The following is a 16,541-nucleotide window of genomic DNA, read 5'->3' on the forward strand; positions in this document are numbered from 1 at the left end:
TCCTTACTAGATTTTTAAAACAATGTTTTTCTTAATTCCTTTCTCATTTTTTTCTAACATTTAGTTTTTTGTTTCCTTTTGCTAATTTGTTAAACTAAATAAAATTATTTAACAGTGATTATATTATATAGTAAAAGGTCAACGATCGTGTATTTTATCAAGATTCAACTTTTTTGAGATACTTTTCTATTTTTTACTTTGTCTTTTACATTTTTTTTTTTTTTTTGAAGGTTGTTTTTTAATTATGAAAACAACGTTCTATTTTTCTCCCTTTTTTGTTTTCGTTTTTTACCGAGCAACGCTGGCTTTTACAAAACTCGTTTGTATCAAAAAGTGGAAATGATTCCCAAGATATAAACCGCAAACATTCGCGAGCCCAAATGTTACGTGGGCCGATTCAGATCAGGCCCATTAGCCAGTGCCCTTGTGGCTCATCAGTCAAATGAACTTATTTGCAAAAATGACAATTGTATGCACAGAAGTAGCCAATGCAAAATCCTCTCTTTAAGAACTGTTTGCAGCCAATAAGATTTAAACTTTCGAATCCAAAAAATATCTGAAAGTTATCCTGTTCGAAATCACCATTAGGCTAATTTTAGAGTTCACGTGTCATACGATCCTCACTGAATGATAACTAATTAACTGAATTAAACTCGATATTTACTAAACATGCAAGAAAATGAGACAAAATGATGCAATTACTTCATCCGAAAAAACCAACACTACGCAAAAACATTAACGATTTAGAGAACTAATAGACATCCAAAAGTTAAAATTCTGGGCAGTCGAGAACACTGCATAAAGTACAGTTTTTACAAGAAGCAGTAAAGCTACAAGCTTTCCATCAATCTAACACGTGTGTTTGACGCCACCGCCAAAAATTACCATTTTCTACATAAAATGAAGCTCGAAAATGTCAATTTACTGCAATGAAGAATAATTGAATATACGAAAGCACAAAAGTATGAGAACCTAGGCTAACTTAAAGGATTTATTAATATTCAATTAAAATTAACAAGACGTATAAGTCGACACAGAACAAATAAATCCATATCATAAACAGATACAGAAGTTTCAATACCATACCATCTACTAAAATACTAGAGGACACAAAATGGGGGAGGTGGGTCTAAGTTGGGCCAACACATAAAAACTTCTCTCTGTTTACTTTTCCTGAAATTCATGAATAAATAAATACTTAAAATAGAGTTTAAAAAACTTTATTATTTTTAATTATTGTTAGTATAACTCAAGGAGAGATACAGATATAGATTGTTTTATAAATTTGGATTGAATCGCGATTTCCAGTTCATCTAACCCAATCCCATATTAGCTAAAGCTAATATTAAACTTATTTGACCCGTTAGACATAAGGTATAAGCCAAATTGACCCGTTTACCCAAAATGGGTCAAAATTGCTACCTTTATTAAAGCACTACCCTGTAGTCATATGTGGACTACGTTTAAAGTTAAGAATCCTCAACTCCTCTAACAATTATCGCTGCTTGATCAGTAGCTTTCTTGGGGCAATTAAGATTAACAACTTAAACAAATGAGAAAGTGTCGAGCGTTAGCACTTAGCATATTAGTGTTCCATGAAAACCTGTTTTTTAACGAATAGAAATTATAGAATGAATGATCCATTTAATTTAATAAATGTTTAAAATACTACAGCTTTAAGGGCTCTGAAATGTACAGAAATTGCAAGCAAGTTCCGAAATGTCATAGGAAACGGGGACTTGTATCTTTGTTAGTTGCACAAGTGTACGTTGTAACAATGAAACCAATTGTAAAGTGGTCGAGATATGGTTCGCAATTTCTGTATACCATATAATAAAGTAATAGACTTCAACTACATTCGTCAAAAAAACTCATAGCAAACACAAGTTTAGTAAAAAAGAAAACACTTCATTTATGCACTTTCGGGTAAATCTGTTCAAACCATAACTTTTTATCATGATATATAAGTATAAAAAAGATAAATAACGAACCTGGGTGGCAACGATGTATCTTTTATGGAGTCAATTCTCCTATTAAGTTCACCTTCGCGGGTCCCATATGATCCGTTTCATTCTCCTCACTCAGATCACTCGAGTCACTTCCATTGATTAAAGCCCCTCGTTTCCTCTTCCTTTGAAAAGTGTACTTAATAACTCTATCAGTCAAAGGTTGACTTTCAACGTTGTTCGTATTCGAAACCTTCAACTCAGAACTCGTAAATCCTGGGCCCACCTCTTCTTTCTCTTGCTTCATAAGCATAAGTTCCGCTCCACTTGTACTTTGATTATCGCACGTTAGTAACAAGTCTTTCACGATACTTTTACTTTCATCCGAGTTCTCCTCAACGATTGTCTCGTTGGTATGTTTGACCGAACTAGAAAAAGTCAAACAAGAACTATCAGCAACTAAATCCATCTCCTTTACTTGGTCCAAAACTATTTCTTTCTCTATTACTTCATTTGTTTGCGCAGGAAACAACTTTTCATTCGGTGGGGTCCGTTCACATACACGGATTCTCTGAGTACACCCATTTCTATACAGCTCGATTTCTTTGTTTCTCGATATAATCGAAGGTAAATCACCGTTAGCAAATAATGATATTTTTCTGTTTGTATGATCTATATTGAAATTGAGTAGTTTTTCAGATGCATTGTCAACTTGTACCGGATGCTTTACATGTTTGTTTCGAGAGAACATCTCGAGTTTCGACTCAACTGCTCTTAATTCGTCCCTGAGATCTTTCACTATATCTTCAGCCTCATGAAGTTGTGCTTCGAGTTCTTCAATTTTCTTTTGTTGGGAACAGGAAACCATTGCTGCTTCACTAACCTGTAAAATTTTATCATTTTAAGTAAACATTCCACTTTACATAAGTTAAATGAAGTGTATCCCTATGTCCCAAACAAAACTAACATTTTACTAAAACTGTATGGCGTAAGCAAACGTTTGTTATTTTGTTGTCGATCCAAACATTTAGTTGAAACTACAATTCATGGCAAACAACAATTTCAGACATTCTGTTTACTTCCATAACTAACTTCTAAAAGGCCATTGGGTATAAAAAGGCTTCAAAACCCATGGTTAGACACATGGCCGTCTCAATAATTTGGAGGGATCTGTTCGAAATATAATATGGGCCCTCAAAAATTTGACTTTTCAATACACATAAACATTTTATATTACTGAAAGTAATTCATACACAAAAAATTTTTAAAAAAAAACGCATCAAAATGTTTTATTCTTAAGTAGTTGTCATCTCATTATACTTAAATTATTTCTAAAAGAATAATACATGGGTCATTCTAAAATTTTGGGCCCTTTCAAAATTTTGTACTCTGTACCATTGCCCACACTCGCGCACCCTCTAAGATGCCCCTGGTTAGACACTCAAATGACATAGCTACGACATAATATAATAACTATATAGCAAGACACTAACAAAAACAACAATGATCGAATGAATGAAACGATCATCAGTTTCCAAAAAGCCCCCCTCAACTATAACAAGAAACCATTTTCATACACCACGAAAACCCCCAAATTACATCCAGTTTCAACTATATTTCAACACTTAAAACCACAAATAATAAGAATCTAACCCAAAGAGTACAAGCACATTTGAATTCATTTACTTCACTCAATCAAAAAATTATGAATTTTCTTAAAATTCTCTCAAAACTACAAATTAAAAACCCCAAACACAACAACTCAATAAACCCATCACATACAAAAATCAACTCACAATTCCAAACAAAAAGATCCCTAATTTTTTTTCAAAAAATTTACTAAAACAAAAAACACACAAAAACCCTCAACCAAATTCCCAATCAAGTCCCTAAACTTAACCCTAGTTACCAAAATGCAACCAAAATCCATTCATACCTTACAATCCATCATCTGTTTAAGTCTCAAAAGCATATGCATCGCATCATCTTTAGCCTTTTTTAACTCATATTCAAACCTAACCGCTTTTCTTTCCGACACCATGATCCTTGCCGCGGCTTCTTTCGCCGTATTTAATATTATATCCGCATACGCTCTCTTTAATGCCGTTAATCTCTACAATCACAATCAACAAAAAAAGGGTTAAATTATTAACGATAATTATATTATATTAACGCCGTCTGTAACGGTGGTTTTCTGTTTCTGAAAAGTGGTGACGAAATTTTACCTGGTCAGTGTCCATTTTTTTATGAAGAAATTAATTTGAAATTTTTGGGAGAAAAAAGAAAGAGAGAGAAAAGGGTTAGTTGTTGTGCCGAAGCAGCTGTCTGTAACTAACTGAATGTTCTGTTGGTTTTATTACGGTTTTACCCTTTATTTTTTCGGATTTACAATTTTGCCATTTTTGGTTGGACCTTCGTACTGTGACATTGTTCGTTTTTTATGGACCGGTTTCTTTGATGTGTTTGTTCGCAGGGGGTTTTGGTGACGTGGCATATACTTGAGGTAACAAATGACATTAACTTTTTATAATAGCTTTTCAAAAGAGATTCTTTAGAGTAGGGCATTTAATTGAAGAAAGATATTTACAATTTTTTTTTTTCAAGTAACATAAGTTAAAATTGAATAAATGAATAGATCTAATAATTTAAGGAGAAATGCTAAACTAACTTTACAAACAAAAATTACAGTACATAAATAAATAACATGGTGTGAATAACCACCGAGGCATCAGCTTGAGTGGTATCAGCTCCTTTGGGGGCGGGCTCGTGTTCACCTCTCATTGAAGTGGCGCAGGTTCGAATCTGGAGGGGGGGGGGAGTTTTTTCAGCAGGCGATCCAGGACACGTGTAGTCGCATTCTGTCTATGCAGGTGGGCTGCACGTGTTCAAAGCAGTCCGGGTGCGGGTGAAATTACCGACGATGGTTGTGAGGTTCGATCCCGGGTTTCTACCTAACGTGTGAGTGTGTCTAACCAGCTAACCAGCCGTTCAAAAAAATAAAAATAAAAAAAATAACATGGTGTGAATAAGGTTGAAAAACTCACTACTTAGTAGAACTGGACAGAAAATTTTGAAAGAGTACTCGACAACTTTGGAAGGACTCGAATATTGATTAATGTTGACTTTACGTTGATTAATATTTATACAACAACAAAAATATTCAATCTCGTACATGCGAGGTATGGGGAGGTTAAATGTATACAGTCCTTCTTCTACCCTAGACCAAAAGCACGGGCGGAAGATAGTAGGGATCGGGTGGGGCACCCGCCCCAGCTGGATTTCGGAAAAAAAAAAATTACACTAAAAAAAACTAAAAAAAAAACTAAAAAATAAGGTTTTTATTAGTGTTTGCCCCTGCTGTCAATGAAAAATTTAATAAATTTTCTGCCCGCCCCTTCTGTGATCGGGTTCAAGTTCCGCCACTAACTAGAAGAGAAGTCGTCTCTCTAATCAGGAGTTGAGAAAAATATTCCACCCACCGGAAGAAAAAGTCATCCCCTCTCTACTCCAGGATAGAGAGATTGCTTCGGTGAGGAACTCGGGCAAAAATAAGAATAATAAAAAAATAAAAACTAAAAAAATATAAAGTAAAAAGGGACGCCATGAAAATGGTGGAATCGAATTTCCATGGGATGAAAGCTACATGGAAATTAATTTAGACTCTAAGCGGCAGTCAAGTCGCCGATATAGTGAGTCCTGTTATTTTAGCCTTTGCCTGCTTTTTTACTTGTATTAGCAAGAGTTTTCACCCGGTTGGTGAGCTCGTTAGTGTAAGTTGTTTAGTTAGGTGCAGCTCGTTTTGGATCTCATTGTACCTGTTGTACAGTTGATCTTCGGATCCGTTTTTAATGTTATCATTTTTTTGCCAAAAAAAAGTCGTTAATAAATCGATGTTTGTTGTTGCCTCAATTATTAGAGCCAAAAGTCATTGAAAGCAAAACTCGAAAGGCATGACAGGTGGAAGTTGTTGCGCAAGCAATGAGCAACCACCGGTAACAAACCAAACACCACTCATGAACCTTTATGGTAGACATCTCCGAAACTACACAACTAAGTGAAAATCAACCTGGCTCACGAGCAAAGAAGGTCGTCCTCGGCCCTAATAGCCCCAAGATGCACCGAACGATGCGAGGATTGATTAATATTTATATACATCAATATATACCACAATTTAAGAGTTCTAATTTAAACATGAAATAGAACATGCACCTATAGATAGTGTGAAAATGTATATTTAAACAAGAGCAAATAGTTTAAAAGATCAACTATCCACCCAGTCAAGCACAAAAAGAACACAGTAAAATCACACAACTCACGATGTTGGTGTGGAACCTGCTCAGCGTTAAGTTCATATTTGATGACACGTTGATTTGAAAATTGTTTGGAGAACACATGAGTCTGGTTAAATTCTTGAAAGTTTTCTAAGTTGAGCTGAATCGCACTTAGACTCATTTACAATACACATTGTTTGGATTTCTTTTCTTTTATTTACCAAAGAGCATCAATAAGTTAGTTATCAAGGTTTTGAAATCTCCAATTTTTAAAAGTTTGTTACAATCGATAAGACTTAACAAACACGATCCACCTGGGTTTTAACCTTTTACAAAACGAAATGCACCAAAATAAATGCATTATTAAGTTGTACTATTATGCTTTACAAAACATAGTTACAAAACCAAACCAAACCAAAATGTTTAATATTCCAAGCATAATTTTAACAGCTACGGAGTACATCATAAACTAAACCAAATTGTCTAATAATAACCAAACCAAACCATAATTGTACCAGCTTTTCATAACACTCTCAACAGATATGTGGGTTCCTTTTCATAGAGTCTCAAAAAGGGGTGGAATACATATAAAAAAATAAAAAATAAAAAAAATAAAAAATAAAAAACCTTAAATTTGATAAACCTCAACCAAAATTTAGGGAAATATCTTATCTTAATCTCAATTACAACAATTGTACACCACACCACCCACCCCCACCCCTATAATCCTCATAAATTTGAGTATCAAAAAAGGATTAGGCATAAAAAATGACCTTTTCCCCCATCATATGATATACTATGATAAATGGACCATATTCAACTCAAGTGGCCTCAAAGCTTCTTGAACAATTTCTTGGACTGTGCGGTTGCGTCTGCAAACCTCCGAAAGCTCTTCAATTGGAATAGTCAATCCTTTAATATCTACACCCGATGCTGCATCAGACAACGCTTGTAAAAATCTCGATTTTTCCATGTCTGTAGCAGCAGAAACTGGAATCAAAGACACACTTTCCTTAGCCCACTCGAGTGCTTTCGCCCCATACGCTCGTGATAGCGCCAGCATGGCATATGCCACCTGTCACAATCTCAACACATAATTAAATTAAATAAATATTCATTTGAATGCAGTTATGTAAAAACAAAAAAAAAAAAACAAAAAAAAAAAAAAGACTTACCGTTTCTAATCTTGAACTTGGGAGGGCCCCAGTTGATGCAGCAACCAAGATTCTTGTAATGCTGGCACCACGAGGCACAATAACACTATCCCTTGCGGAAATTAATTGTTGTCCCTGACTAGAGTTTCCCAGATCAAATATGTCTGATAAAAAACTTAGTATTGAATTTGATGCCTCCCTGCGTATGCAATATAATAATAAGGATTGAAATTGAAACATGTCCATATAAAAATTATAGAACCGGAACAAAATAAACGTAAAACGGTGATGCGGATGGGGTAACCTGTGCTGCACCGTGATGCCGATCATCGAGCATTCCACCAGCGATGGGAATACAGGAGACGGGAAAAGTAAATGCGGGCAGTATCGAATGCATCTTGATGCCAGTAAAAAACAATCGTCTGCGATATCTGACCTGGAAGTAAAGTCCTAAAAATCCAATGTTTCAAATTAAAATAATGCAAAAGCAATCGATACATGATGTTTGGGGGATATTATAGGTGGTGAAAAGTGAAAACGTACCTGAAGTTTTGTGAGCAAACATGCTGTATTGCTAAATAGAGATTCGATTAACACTTTTAAGTAATCCGCACAAGAAGGATCGGACCCAAATATCTGCAACATATTTATTTTACTGACTAGTTAAAGATTAAAAATATCTGAATCGACAAATTAGTGAGTTGAAACTTGTGATGGTGAAAATTATACCTTTATAACTTCACTAGAGAGATATAAGAAACATGGTTGATGGTGTTGTTTATATAATCCTTGTATCTCCTCAAGCATTGCTCCAATTGTAACTCCCATAAACCTTTTAGATGTTCTCACCTTCACAACAATTAATTGCACACATCAGTAGCATGACAAAATGTATATAATAATTTAATAAAGTAAATAGACTTGAACTCACGGCATGTTTACAGGCCCGACAGAGTGATTCCATTGTCCGCATATCCCACGCACGACTGCCATGTCAGCATTCATAAGTTTAAAAAGTTGACCAAATATGCGCCAGTCAGAAAATACGGAAAATGTAAGCCATCTAAGCGATGACGAAGTGATACAAGTGGTGGCAATGTCGACCCATTTGCATATAAATGGGTTAATAAGTGTTGTGTTCATCCCAAACGGGTCAATAGAAATATATGTTGAAAATCACCCGACGACTATATAATTATTACTATTGCAATAACGTTGCTTTTGTAAACATTATTCACGCATTTATTACTTGTAAAAACTATAGGAGAGTGTTAAGGAGTGTTTGTGAGTCGATCCAGCCTGTCCCATTTAACCCCTAAATAAATAAACCATTTCTACTCAACCCATTTTGACCCGTATCCCATCTTGCCACCTTTCATGAAAACTTACATATCAAAAATGGCCTTAAAGATTGGCCAAAGTCTTTGAATTGCATCAGCTACAGCTTCTGGATTATTTACATATCTGCATATAATTCATTATTTTTAGAACTCTAAAAAAACAAAAATCAGGGACCGAAGCAAAGAAATGTTATAAAACCTAAATATATTTGCTAGCCGATCGATGTGAACAGTGATTTCACGTGCAGATTTTTGACCCAATACCAGAGGACCCTGATTAATCACTTCCTGCTCATAGATAGACATACAATTCATTCAATAAGAAATAACACAAAAGTACAATTACTTTATAGTATTATTCATTCAATGTTTGAATGTTATATTATAACTAAAATAGTCAAACCTGTAGAGGTGCAACAGCAGGTATGCAAAGTGCCTCAAGGGCTGTCTTAGCATGGTCTGCAGGGAGATCTGTGATAACTATACTGCAACAAAAAAATTATCAGAAGTTGTAATAGTGCTAGTAAAAACAAGGTTATTTAAACGGATAATTTTCGGTAAGAGTCAAAATGCACATAGTCAAATGGAACACTTTTTCTCCAAAAAATATAAAAGTTGTCAACTTAGTGTGTCAGATACGATTACAAATTACATTACTTCAGTATTAATCTATTTTTAATAATGTGATTTGTAGGTTTAATGCATTATTATTACACTGTCAATAACTTTTGACCCATTCGAGCCCACTTGAGTAGTTTCCTTTTAGCTACTTTTTTTTTACCTGTTTAATCCATTAGGGAGTAACCATTAGGTGAACTAACCCAATCATTAGTGAAAAAAACCGAATTCATGTGATGTTGTGATTTAGCTTTTGCAAGATTTGTAGTTGTGGTACCTTAACGCTTCAACTAGATGCAAAGAATCTTGAGCTGCAACTTTGAAAGAACCGTCTCTGGTCATCGCCCTTTGATATATCTGGAAAAGACCGTCTAAAGATCCACGGAGCATTTTCCCACAGTCTATAAACATATAATTAATTTTTTATTTCCAAATAGAATAGAATCAGGATACTAGTCATATCATATCGCAGTATATATACAGAATGGAATAGATTACCATCACAGATATGTCTGAAAGCCAATGCAGCAGCTGCAGCAGAATCTTCGGACATACTCATGCCACTTACAAGAATATCAATGACCGAAGGCAAAAAAGAAGGCCCATTTGGTGCAGCATCAAGCCATTTAGAATAAGCACCAATAGTCAAGCATACTGGAAATCCAAAAAATAAAGCATTGAGGTCTTCAAAAAAGAAAAATACATGCTAGGTGTGTTTCGACCCGTTTGACCTACTACCTTTTTAAAGCAACTTTTAATTTAACCTGATTGACCTAATCTCAAAGGTGCTTTATATGGTTATCTTTTGGCCAAATCTCAAAGGCGGTTGATGTTAGCATATACGGTATGGTATTCAGTAGTGAGATAAATAATGTATAATAACCTGTCTGAAGTAGCAGCGAATGATGAGGTAGTTTTGGAAGCAACGACATAATCTGTTTCAGTAAAACGAGATAATCAAGACTTGTATAAAAAGAATCTAGTCAAAGAATTAATGGTTGTAGGTCAAATCTATACCTGGGGCATAACTTCAGTTTCGGTAAGGGAAACAAGATCTGATATGGCCCTGATGCAATACAGTTGGGCCTCTGACAGTCGCCAATCCATCATATCACCGTTTTGGGGTCCGCTTAAAGCCTGAAAATCATGTTATTATACGATAAGAATAAATATAACCCAACCTGAGAACATAAAAAATTACAGGCGAACAATGTATTAAAAAACTATAAGCACTTTGACATAAATGAACAGTTCTGAAATATTATATAAATATAGACAAAAAGACTAACATCATGAAATAAGGTAATGGTGTACCTCAACAAGCTTCATGTAGAGGATTTTGAGTGTCATATCACCTCCTAACACTAATGCTGCATCAGTTAAGACATCCGCAACAGCTACACATAAAATAGTATATTATCAGTAGATTACAATAAGATACGAAATTGAACAGAAACTAGGAGCACGTGCACAACATCTAAACAGGTAAGAGAAATTTGTAAAGCAGCAATTACACAATGAGATTAAAAGATGTTCAGTTAGAACCATGTTATATGAAGCATAAATAAATATAACGTTAAAAACAAACGAATACCGTATCTCGTCTGTTTAAAATCCTTCTGGTCCTCTTTTGATAGTTCTGAATAATCCTGAGGATACTGAACTCTGCAACTAACCTGTAAGCAACAAACACATGACATCCAATAAAAATAATATAGATCTCCAAAGTTGTTGTAAATTAGAAAACAGTTACTTAAATTAATACTAAAGTAGTATAAATATTCCATTTTGTTGATTGTATATAGTTAAGTTAAGTTGGGACATGTTAGAAATTCATATATAAGTCAAAACCTAGTTGTAAGGATCGATAGCCCAAACACAATGTCCTGTAATATAAGCCCAAGAGTCCATCCTTATTCTAAAACCAATTGGTGATAGAATGACTTTCCCTTAGACTTATATACATACATTTGTTTTGTCCCATGACCAATGTGGGACTTTGGTTTGCACCCTTACAAACCTCTCCTCAAACCCAAGTCCATCTGGGGCTCCCCTCCAACGATAGTCCAGATCCAACCATTACCGCCGCCGACTCGGAACTCTCAACCTGGTGGGAGGTCAGGGAGATTTCGATACAAGGCTTCCAGGATCAAGCAAGAACCATGTTTTCAGAGAAGTGGCGGTCCGAACCTCGAACAGGGTCCCCTTGAACGATAGCTGGGTCCACTCATTTTTGTACTTAACCGAGGGTGTGCCACGTCGCTACGTGCGATCGGGGTGCGCCCATTGCGTTGTTCACCACATCGGGGCTATAGCCTAGCTCTGATACCAGTTGTAAGGATCGATAGCCCAAACACAATGTCCTGTAATATAAGCCCAAGAGTCCATCCTTATTCTAAAACCAATTGGTGATAGAATGACTTTCCCTTAGACTTATATACATACATTTGTTTTGTCCCATGAACGATGTGGGACTTTGGTTTGCACCATTACACTAGTAACGTCATGAATAAGAGTACAAAACTCGTGGTTGTAAAAGTCCCCCGACTAGGTCGACTAGTTGGGATTTTGAAGGACTAGTCTCCCACTTAACCGATTTATTTGGTCAAAGTTGCCAAAAGTCGAATTTAGTAGGTCAAAATCGAATGCATTAGTTCAAAGACGCTCGGTCAAAGTAAATCAAATAAAGTCAAAATTGATCAACGTCCGACTTGACTCCGTCTTGGCAAATTACTGACCTTGACAAGACTACTTAAGTTACTCACCAGGGATACAAGTGATTCGTATGATGAACGAAAAACCTGCAACCTTCTATTTCTCTCTGCTTCAATTAAAGATTCATTACCAAGTGATACATATGATTCTCTGCAAAAAAAAAAAAAAAAATGTAGTTACACCAAAAATTTCGTGTTATATAAACAATAAAATGAGAAGTTGAAAAGGAATCACCTTTCGATTAAGCAGATCTCAAGATTGTGCCAGAAATTAAATGTCATGGAAGCAATATCATATTCAGGATGGGCAGCAACTTCCAATAGCGCATGAACAATCAACATGGATTCATCAGAGCCTGTAAACATAGTATTCATGTCAACTGAAAAATTAATTAAAATGATTAAAATAGTTTCAGCATTTTCCACAATAATTGGACAAGTATCATACCAGTTGCAATTAATTCAACATAAGAATCACCCATATCAGCAAATAATCGAGCAATGGCCTTAACATCCTCTTCATCCTAAACAAATTATCCAAAAATAAAAATCACTTCTTCAAGATAAATCCCATCAAAGTTAGACAAAAATTTCCTCTTAAATACCTTCGATAAATCTTTAAGTTGTGGCTTCAAATTCATAACTTGTGGCACTATAACTTGAATTAAAGGCATATGAACAGAAAAACCGTCCATGTTTCTTGCAGATGTGTAATGTATCAATTCAGATATGACTGTAAATAGGCAAAATTATACACTACTACATTAGAAACAAATATATATACACACATGCACACACATTAATAATGACCAATTCCTTCAAAAACATATATATATTTTTCTATATTACCATTCACAGCTGCCTCTGAAAGCACATAAGAAGTTAAGCTAGAGAGAGCTGTTAGAACTAACGGGTGACTAGCAAGAGCAGATGCAGGGATCCTGTTATGAACAATATCAAACAAGTTCTCTAGTTATCAGCAAGCTGAACGTTATCATCACGTTAATTTACGTAAAAAGAACGGGAATGAACCTATGTCGTAGGCGAAGCCAAGATGCAAAAGCCTCTAAAGCCTGATCATTAATTTATGTCAAAAAGAACACCGAACAAACTTAGTGAAAAAATAGATGATATGTACAATTACATTAAATGGAAACCAACAAAAAGACAAAGAAATTGGAAATATATGATTGGTACAGCATACACCTAATTATCGAGAAATAATGAAGTCTTTATGAATATTAACACTTTATTTACTTTCTGCATCAGAAAACATATACGCCAAGTCATTAAAAATCTCACCTGTTCTTTTAGTTCTGGAATATTTAAACATGCAGTTAAAATGCCAAGAGCAACTTCCATTGTAGAAGCAAGTTCATCTTCAAATTTCCGGCGTCTATCAGGGCGAGCGGCTATCTTGTAATTGAAGAGTTCCTGATTTGAAACGTATAATATATACACATTAACAGCTCCACAACAAAAACTTGATAATGGCATTTATGACATCGAACCAAAACTATATGTAGATTAGAATCAGCTTTAGCTCATATATCCAGGCACATAAAACAAAAGATGTTCAGGATTAACCCAACCATTCGAACACGTAAAACATCTTTACACATCTTGACCCGTTACCCAGCCTGACCATTTTCATACCTCTGCTTCTATAATTACAGGAATTTTTCGTATGGGTATGTACAGAAGCAAGGTTGCAAAAATTGCTACTCGGGGAATACTCGGTCACGACTTTTTAGGGAGTACTCGGCAACTCGAGGAGTAGTCGGATGTTGACCAAGGTTGACTTCAACCGATTTTCCGAGTAATCCCAAGTTTTCCCCGAGTTTTGGCTGAGTTTTGACCGCATTTTCGAGTAATCCCACGTTCTGGCCAATTTTGACCAAGTTTGACCGAGTTTTGTACCTCGGGTAAGACTCTAAGTAGCTCCAAGAAACTCGGAACAATATCAGGATGTGCGTTCATCTCATCTCTAAGCCATTTCATAATGCCGCCATCTCCCCAATCTTCAGCAGGGACTTGAACAGCCAATGCAGCAACAGCAAGACTTATCTGAACACCACGAAAGCGTATTGTTAAAAATCAATAATAATTAAAAGAAAAAAATGAATTTGCATGTCGCAAACAATATGTGTGGGTGTGTTTATATTAGAATGTGTAGTAAGTACCTGGGTTCTAACTTTAGGTGGGCCCTTGTGAAATGTTTTCAATAGTTTCTGCAGTTAAAACTCTAGCTGTTAAACCTCATGTTCTATTAAATTAACGGTAGAACTATTTACTCACGTTTAATGAATCACGTAGTGGACGAAATGCTTCAGAAGGTAATTCTTCAAAATCTCGTTGCACCTAGTAACAAAAAAAAAAGAGAAGCCACAGGCGTATTTTAATGTAAATGAACAGCTACCATAAAAGTTTGAAGCATATGACAACACTTTTAAACATTTTAAGAAAACATATTAACATTTAAAAATAGAACAGAATTATAACTTCTTTGATTGCAAGGTAAGTTAAGATGAATGAAATTACCTTACTTCTGAGTGTTTGTGAACAAAAAATCTGAGTCTCTACGTTGCTACTAGCATCATGAAGCAAATTATCAGACACCTACAAGAAATTAAGAAAATGGTAACTTATTATGCAGTGGTAATAAAGACATTGGAGTCACATACGACCACCTTTGACAAAAACCTTATCATTCACACAAAACAAGAAAAAGTTAGCTAGCTCTAATGTACAATATAACTGATTACACTAGGCACTCGCCACAAATCATTTATAGTTATGCAAGCCAACAAATACTGGTCCATGACATACGGCATACGCCACAAAGTAATTTTAATAGAAAACCTAGATTCGGATAATAAACATAATATCTGAAATAGACTCCATACGCAAGCATCATTGCACTCTAAACTGCAATAAAGCTTAGTTAAATGAAATGGTTCTGCTATATATCTTTCTCCGCATATCAAGTTTCACATGGTTAAAACATATATAAACTGGCCAAACATCTAAAAGATGAGCCCAAATACTACATATGAAAGTTTCATAAGTAGTATTTGGGCTCACCTATTAGGCGTTTGACCAGTTTATATCTGTATGTGAAACTTGATATTTCAAAGAAAGAAAGAAAGAAAAAAAGAGACATGATGACAGTGGGCATAAAAATTGTGCCTTTTGATGTTATCTTTAAGAAAACGGCAATAACCAAGCTACACAAATTCATGTCCTACAAAGCCAAGTTTTTTCATTATTTTAGCACCATTAACTCCCTGTGTAGGTGATAGCAGCAAGATTCAAATGTGAGCATCTAACAAATCAAACGTGCAGTTACGCACCAAGTAAAGTCAAAAATCCAAAATACGTTAAGAGTTTTTACAAGCACCAAATACGTATATGAATAAGAAGAGAATGATGTCACTAAAAGTATATTCATCTGCATCATGACATTGTACCTCATTATTCGACCGCAGAAGATAGTTCAGAATAAATACTTCAAGCTAGGTTACATAGTGTGTGTAGACTGTAGACTGCTCCGCCATTTCTAACACCTATATTCACTATTTATTATAACAATAATTCCCTAAGGCACTATAAACCTAAATCAAAACCATATTAGGAACTTTAAACCTAACAGCAACATAAACCTAGCTAATTAATCACAGTAACTCCCTCAATCAATAACCAAAACCTAATTTAACAATTCAACTCAATTCACTACCAATTGTAGTCTAGTAACGTCAAATTAAAAAAAAAAAAAACAAATGTACAGATTGACCTATAATCAGTTGAATTGACCAATCAGTAGCTTAAAATATACACACCTGCCAAGCATCGAGTGTTCGTTGAAACTTCTGAAGCCATTGATCGGCTTGAGTACGAACGGCGTCGTCTGGATGATGATATAGTGCGTTCAATGCTTCTTTCACAATATCCTCGAGCGAAGCCATAAATCGGCAAATCGAGGAATATTCAAATCTTCAACAGATAATAATAGTAATTATATAGGGTTTTGAACTTTTGATTTGATTTGTGTGTACATATAAAATAGTACTCCGTAATAATTAGGAGATACGTGTATATGTGTGTATATAATTATAGTAGTAATTATATATATAATGTAAGTATATATGTATATATGTATATAAGTTTGTATGATTTTGTGATGATGTTTTTGGCGCTCGTGTGTGTAAAGAGAGGTTTCAAGAGATGATGTTGAAATTTTGTGTTGGGAAGAAATATGGTGAGAGTGATTATCAGCCGTCTGATAGATCTGATGATTTCTGTATAATAACTCTTGTGTTGTGTTTTGCTTCTTTGAATTCGTATTCGATTTTTGACTATTGGTCAACTGTTAAATTCATTTTTTCTTACGGGTCGGGTTTAAAATTTGATTAGAAAAGAAACAATAGAAAGAAAAATTAACAATTTATACGTTATATTCTCTAACCTATGACTATGATGATTTTAATAGTTTTATCTT

At 34.9% G+C, this 16,541-nt stretch overlaps 2 protein-coding genes across 3 annotated transcripts; both read right to left on the reverse strand.

The window, feature by feature from the left end:
• Positions 1-658: 658 nt before the first annotated feature.
• LOC139867606 (uncharacterized) lies at positions 659-4,262 on the reverse strand. Its single transcript, XM_071855974.1, has 4 exons — positions 4,172-4,262; positions 3,883-4,059; positions 1,992-2,829; positions 659-891 (listed from the first exon to the last, which is right to left on the reverse strand). Exons 1-3 carry the CDS (start codon positions 4,184-4,186, stop codon positions 2,014-2,016), a joined length of 1,008 nt encoding a protein of 335 aa, XP_071712075.1. The 5' UTR covers positions 4,187-4,262; the 3' UTR covers positions 659-891; positions 1,992-2,013.
• A 2,590-nt stretch (positions 4,263-6,852) lies between these two features.
• Positions 6,853-16,110, reverse strand: LOC139866085 (transportin MOS14-like). Of its 2 annotated transcripts, none has more exons than XM_071854215.1 (27): positions 15,883-16,110; positions 14,585-14,662; positions 14,342-14,404; positions 14,227-14,274; positions 13,964-14,110; positions 13,346-13,477; positions 13,076-13,116; positions 12,893-12,984; positions 12,649-12,776; positions 12,492-12,567; positions 12,279-12,399; positions 12,095-12,194; positions 10,924-11,005; positions 10,644-10,726; positions 10,347-10,466; positions 10,213-10,264; positions 9,828-9,983; positions 9,607-9,730; positions 9,115-9,196; positions 8,911-8,999; positions 8,761-8,835; positions 8,303-8,357; positions 8,101-8,220; positions 7,915-8,007; positions 7,676-7,821; positions 7,393-7,570; positions 6,853-7,292 (listed from the first exon to the last, which is right to left on the reverse strand). In XM_071854215.1, the coding sequence occupies exons 1-27, from the start codon at positions 16,006-16,008 to the stop codon at positions 7,014-7,016; spliced, it is 2,886 nt and encodes a 961-aa protein (XP_071710316.1). In that variant the 5' UTR covers positions 16,009-16,110; the 3' UTR covers positions 6,853-7,013. The 2 variants fall into 2 exon arrangements, with proteins under 2 accessions (XP_071710316.1, XP_071710317.1); XM_071854216.1 differs by having other exon boundaries at positions 7,085-7,302.
• Between the last annotated feature and the right edge of the window lie 431 nt (positions 16,111-16,541).

Source organism: Rutidosis leptorrhynchoides, chromosome 9 (assembly GCF_046630445.1).
Source record: "Rutidosis leptorrhynchoides isolate AG116_Rl617_1_P2 chromosome 9, CSIRO_AGI_Rlap_v1, whole genome shotgun sequence".
Taxonomy (NCBI): Eukaryota; Viridiplantae; Streptophyta; class Magnoliopsida; order Asterales; family Asteraceae; genus Rutidosis; species Rutidosis leptorrhynchoides.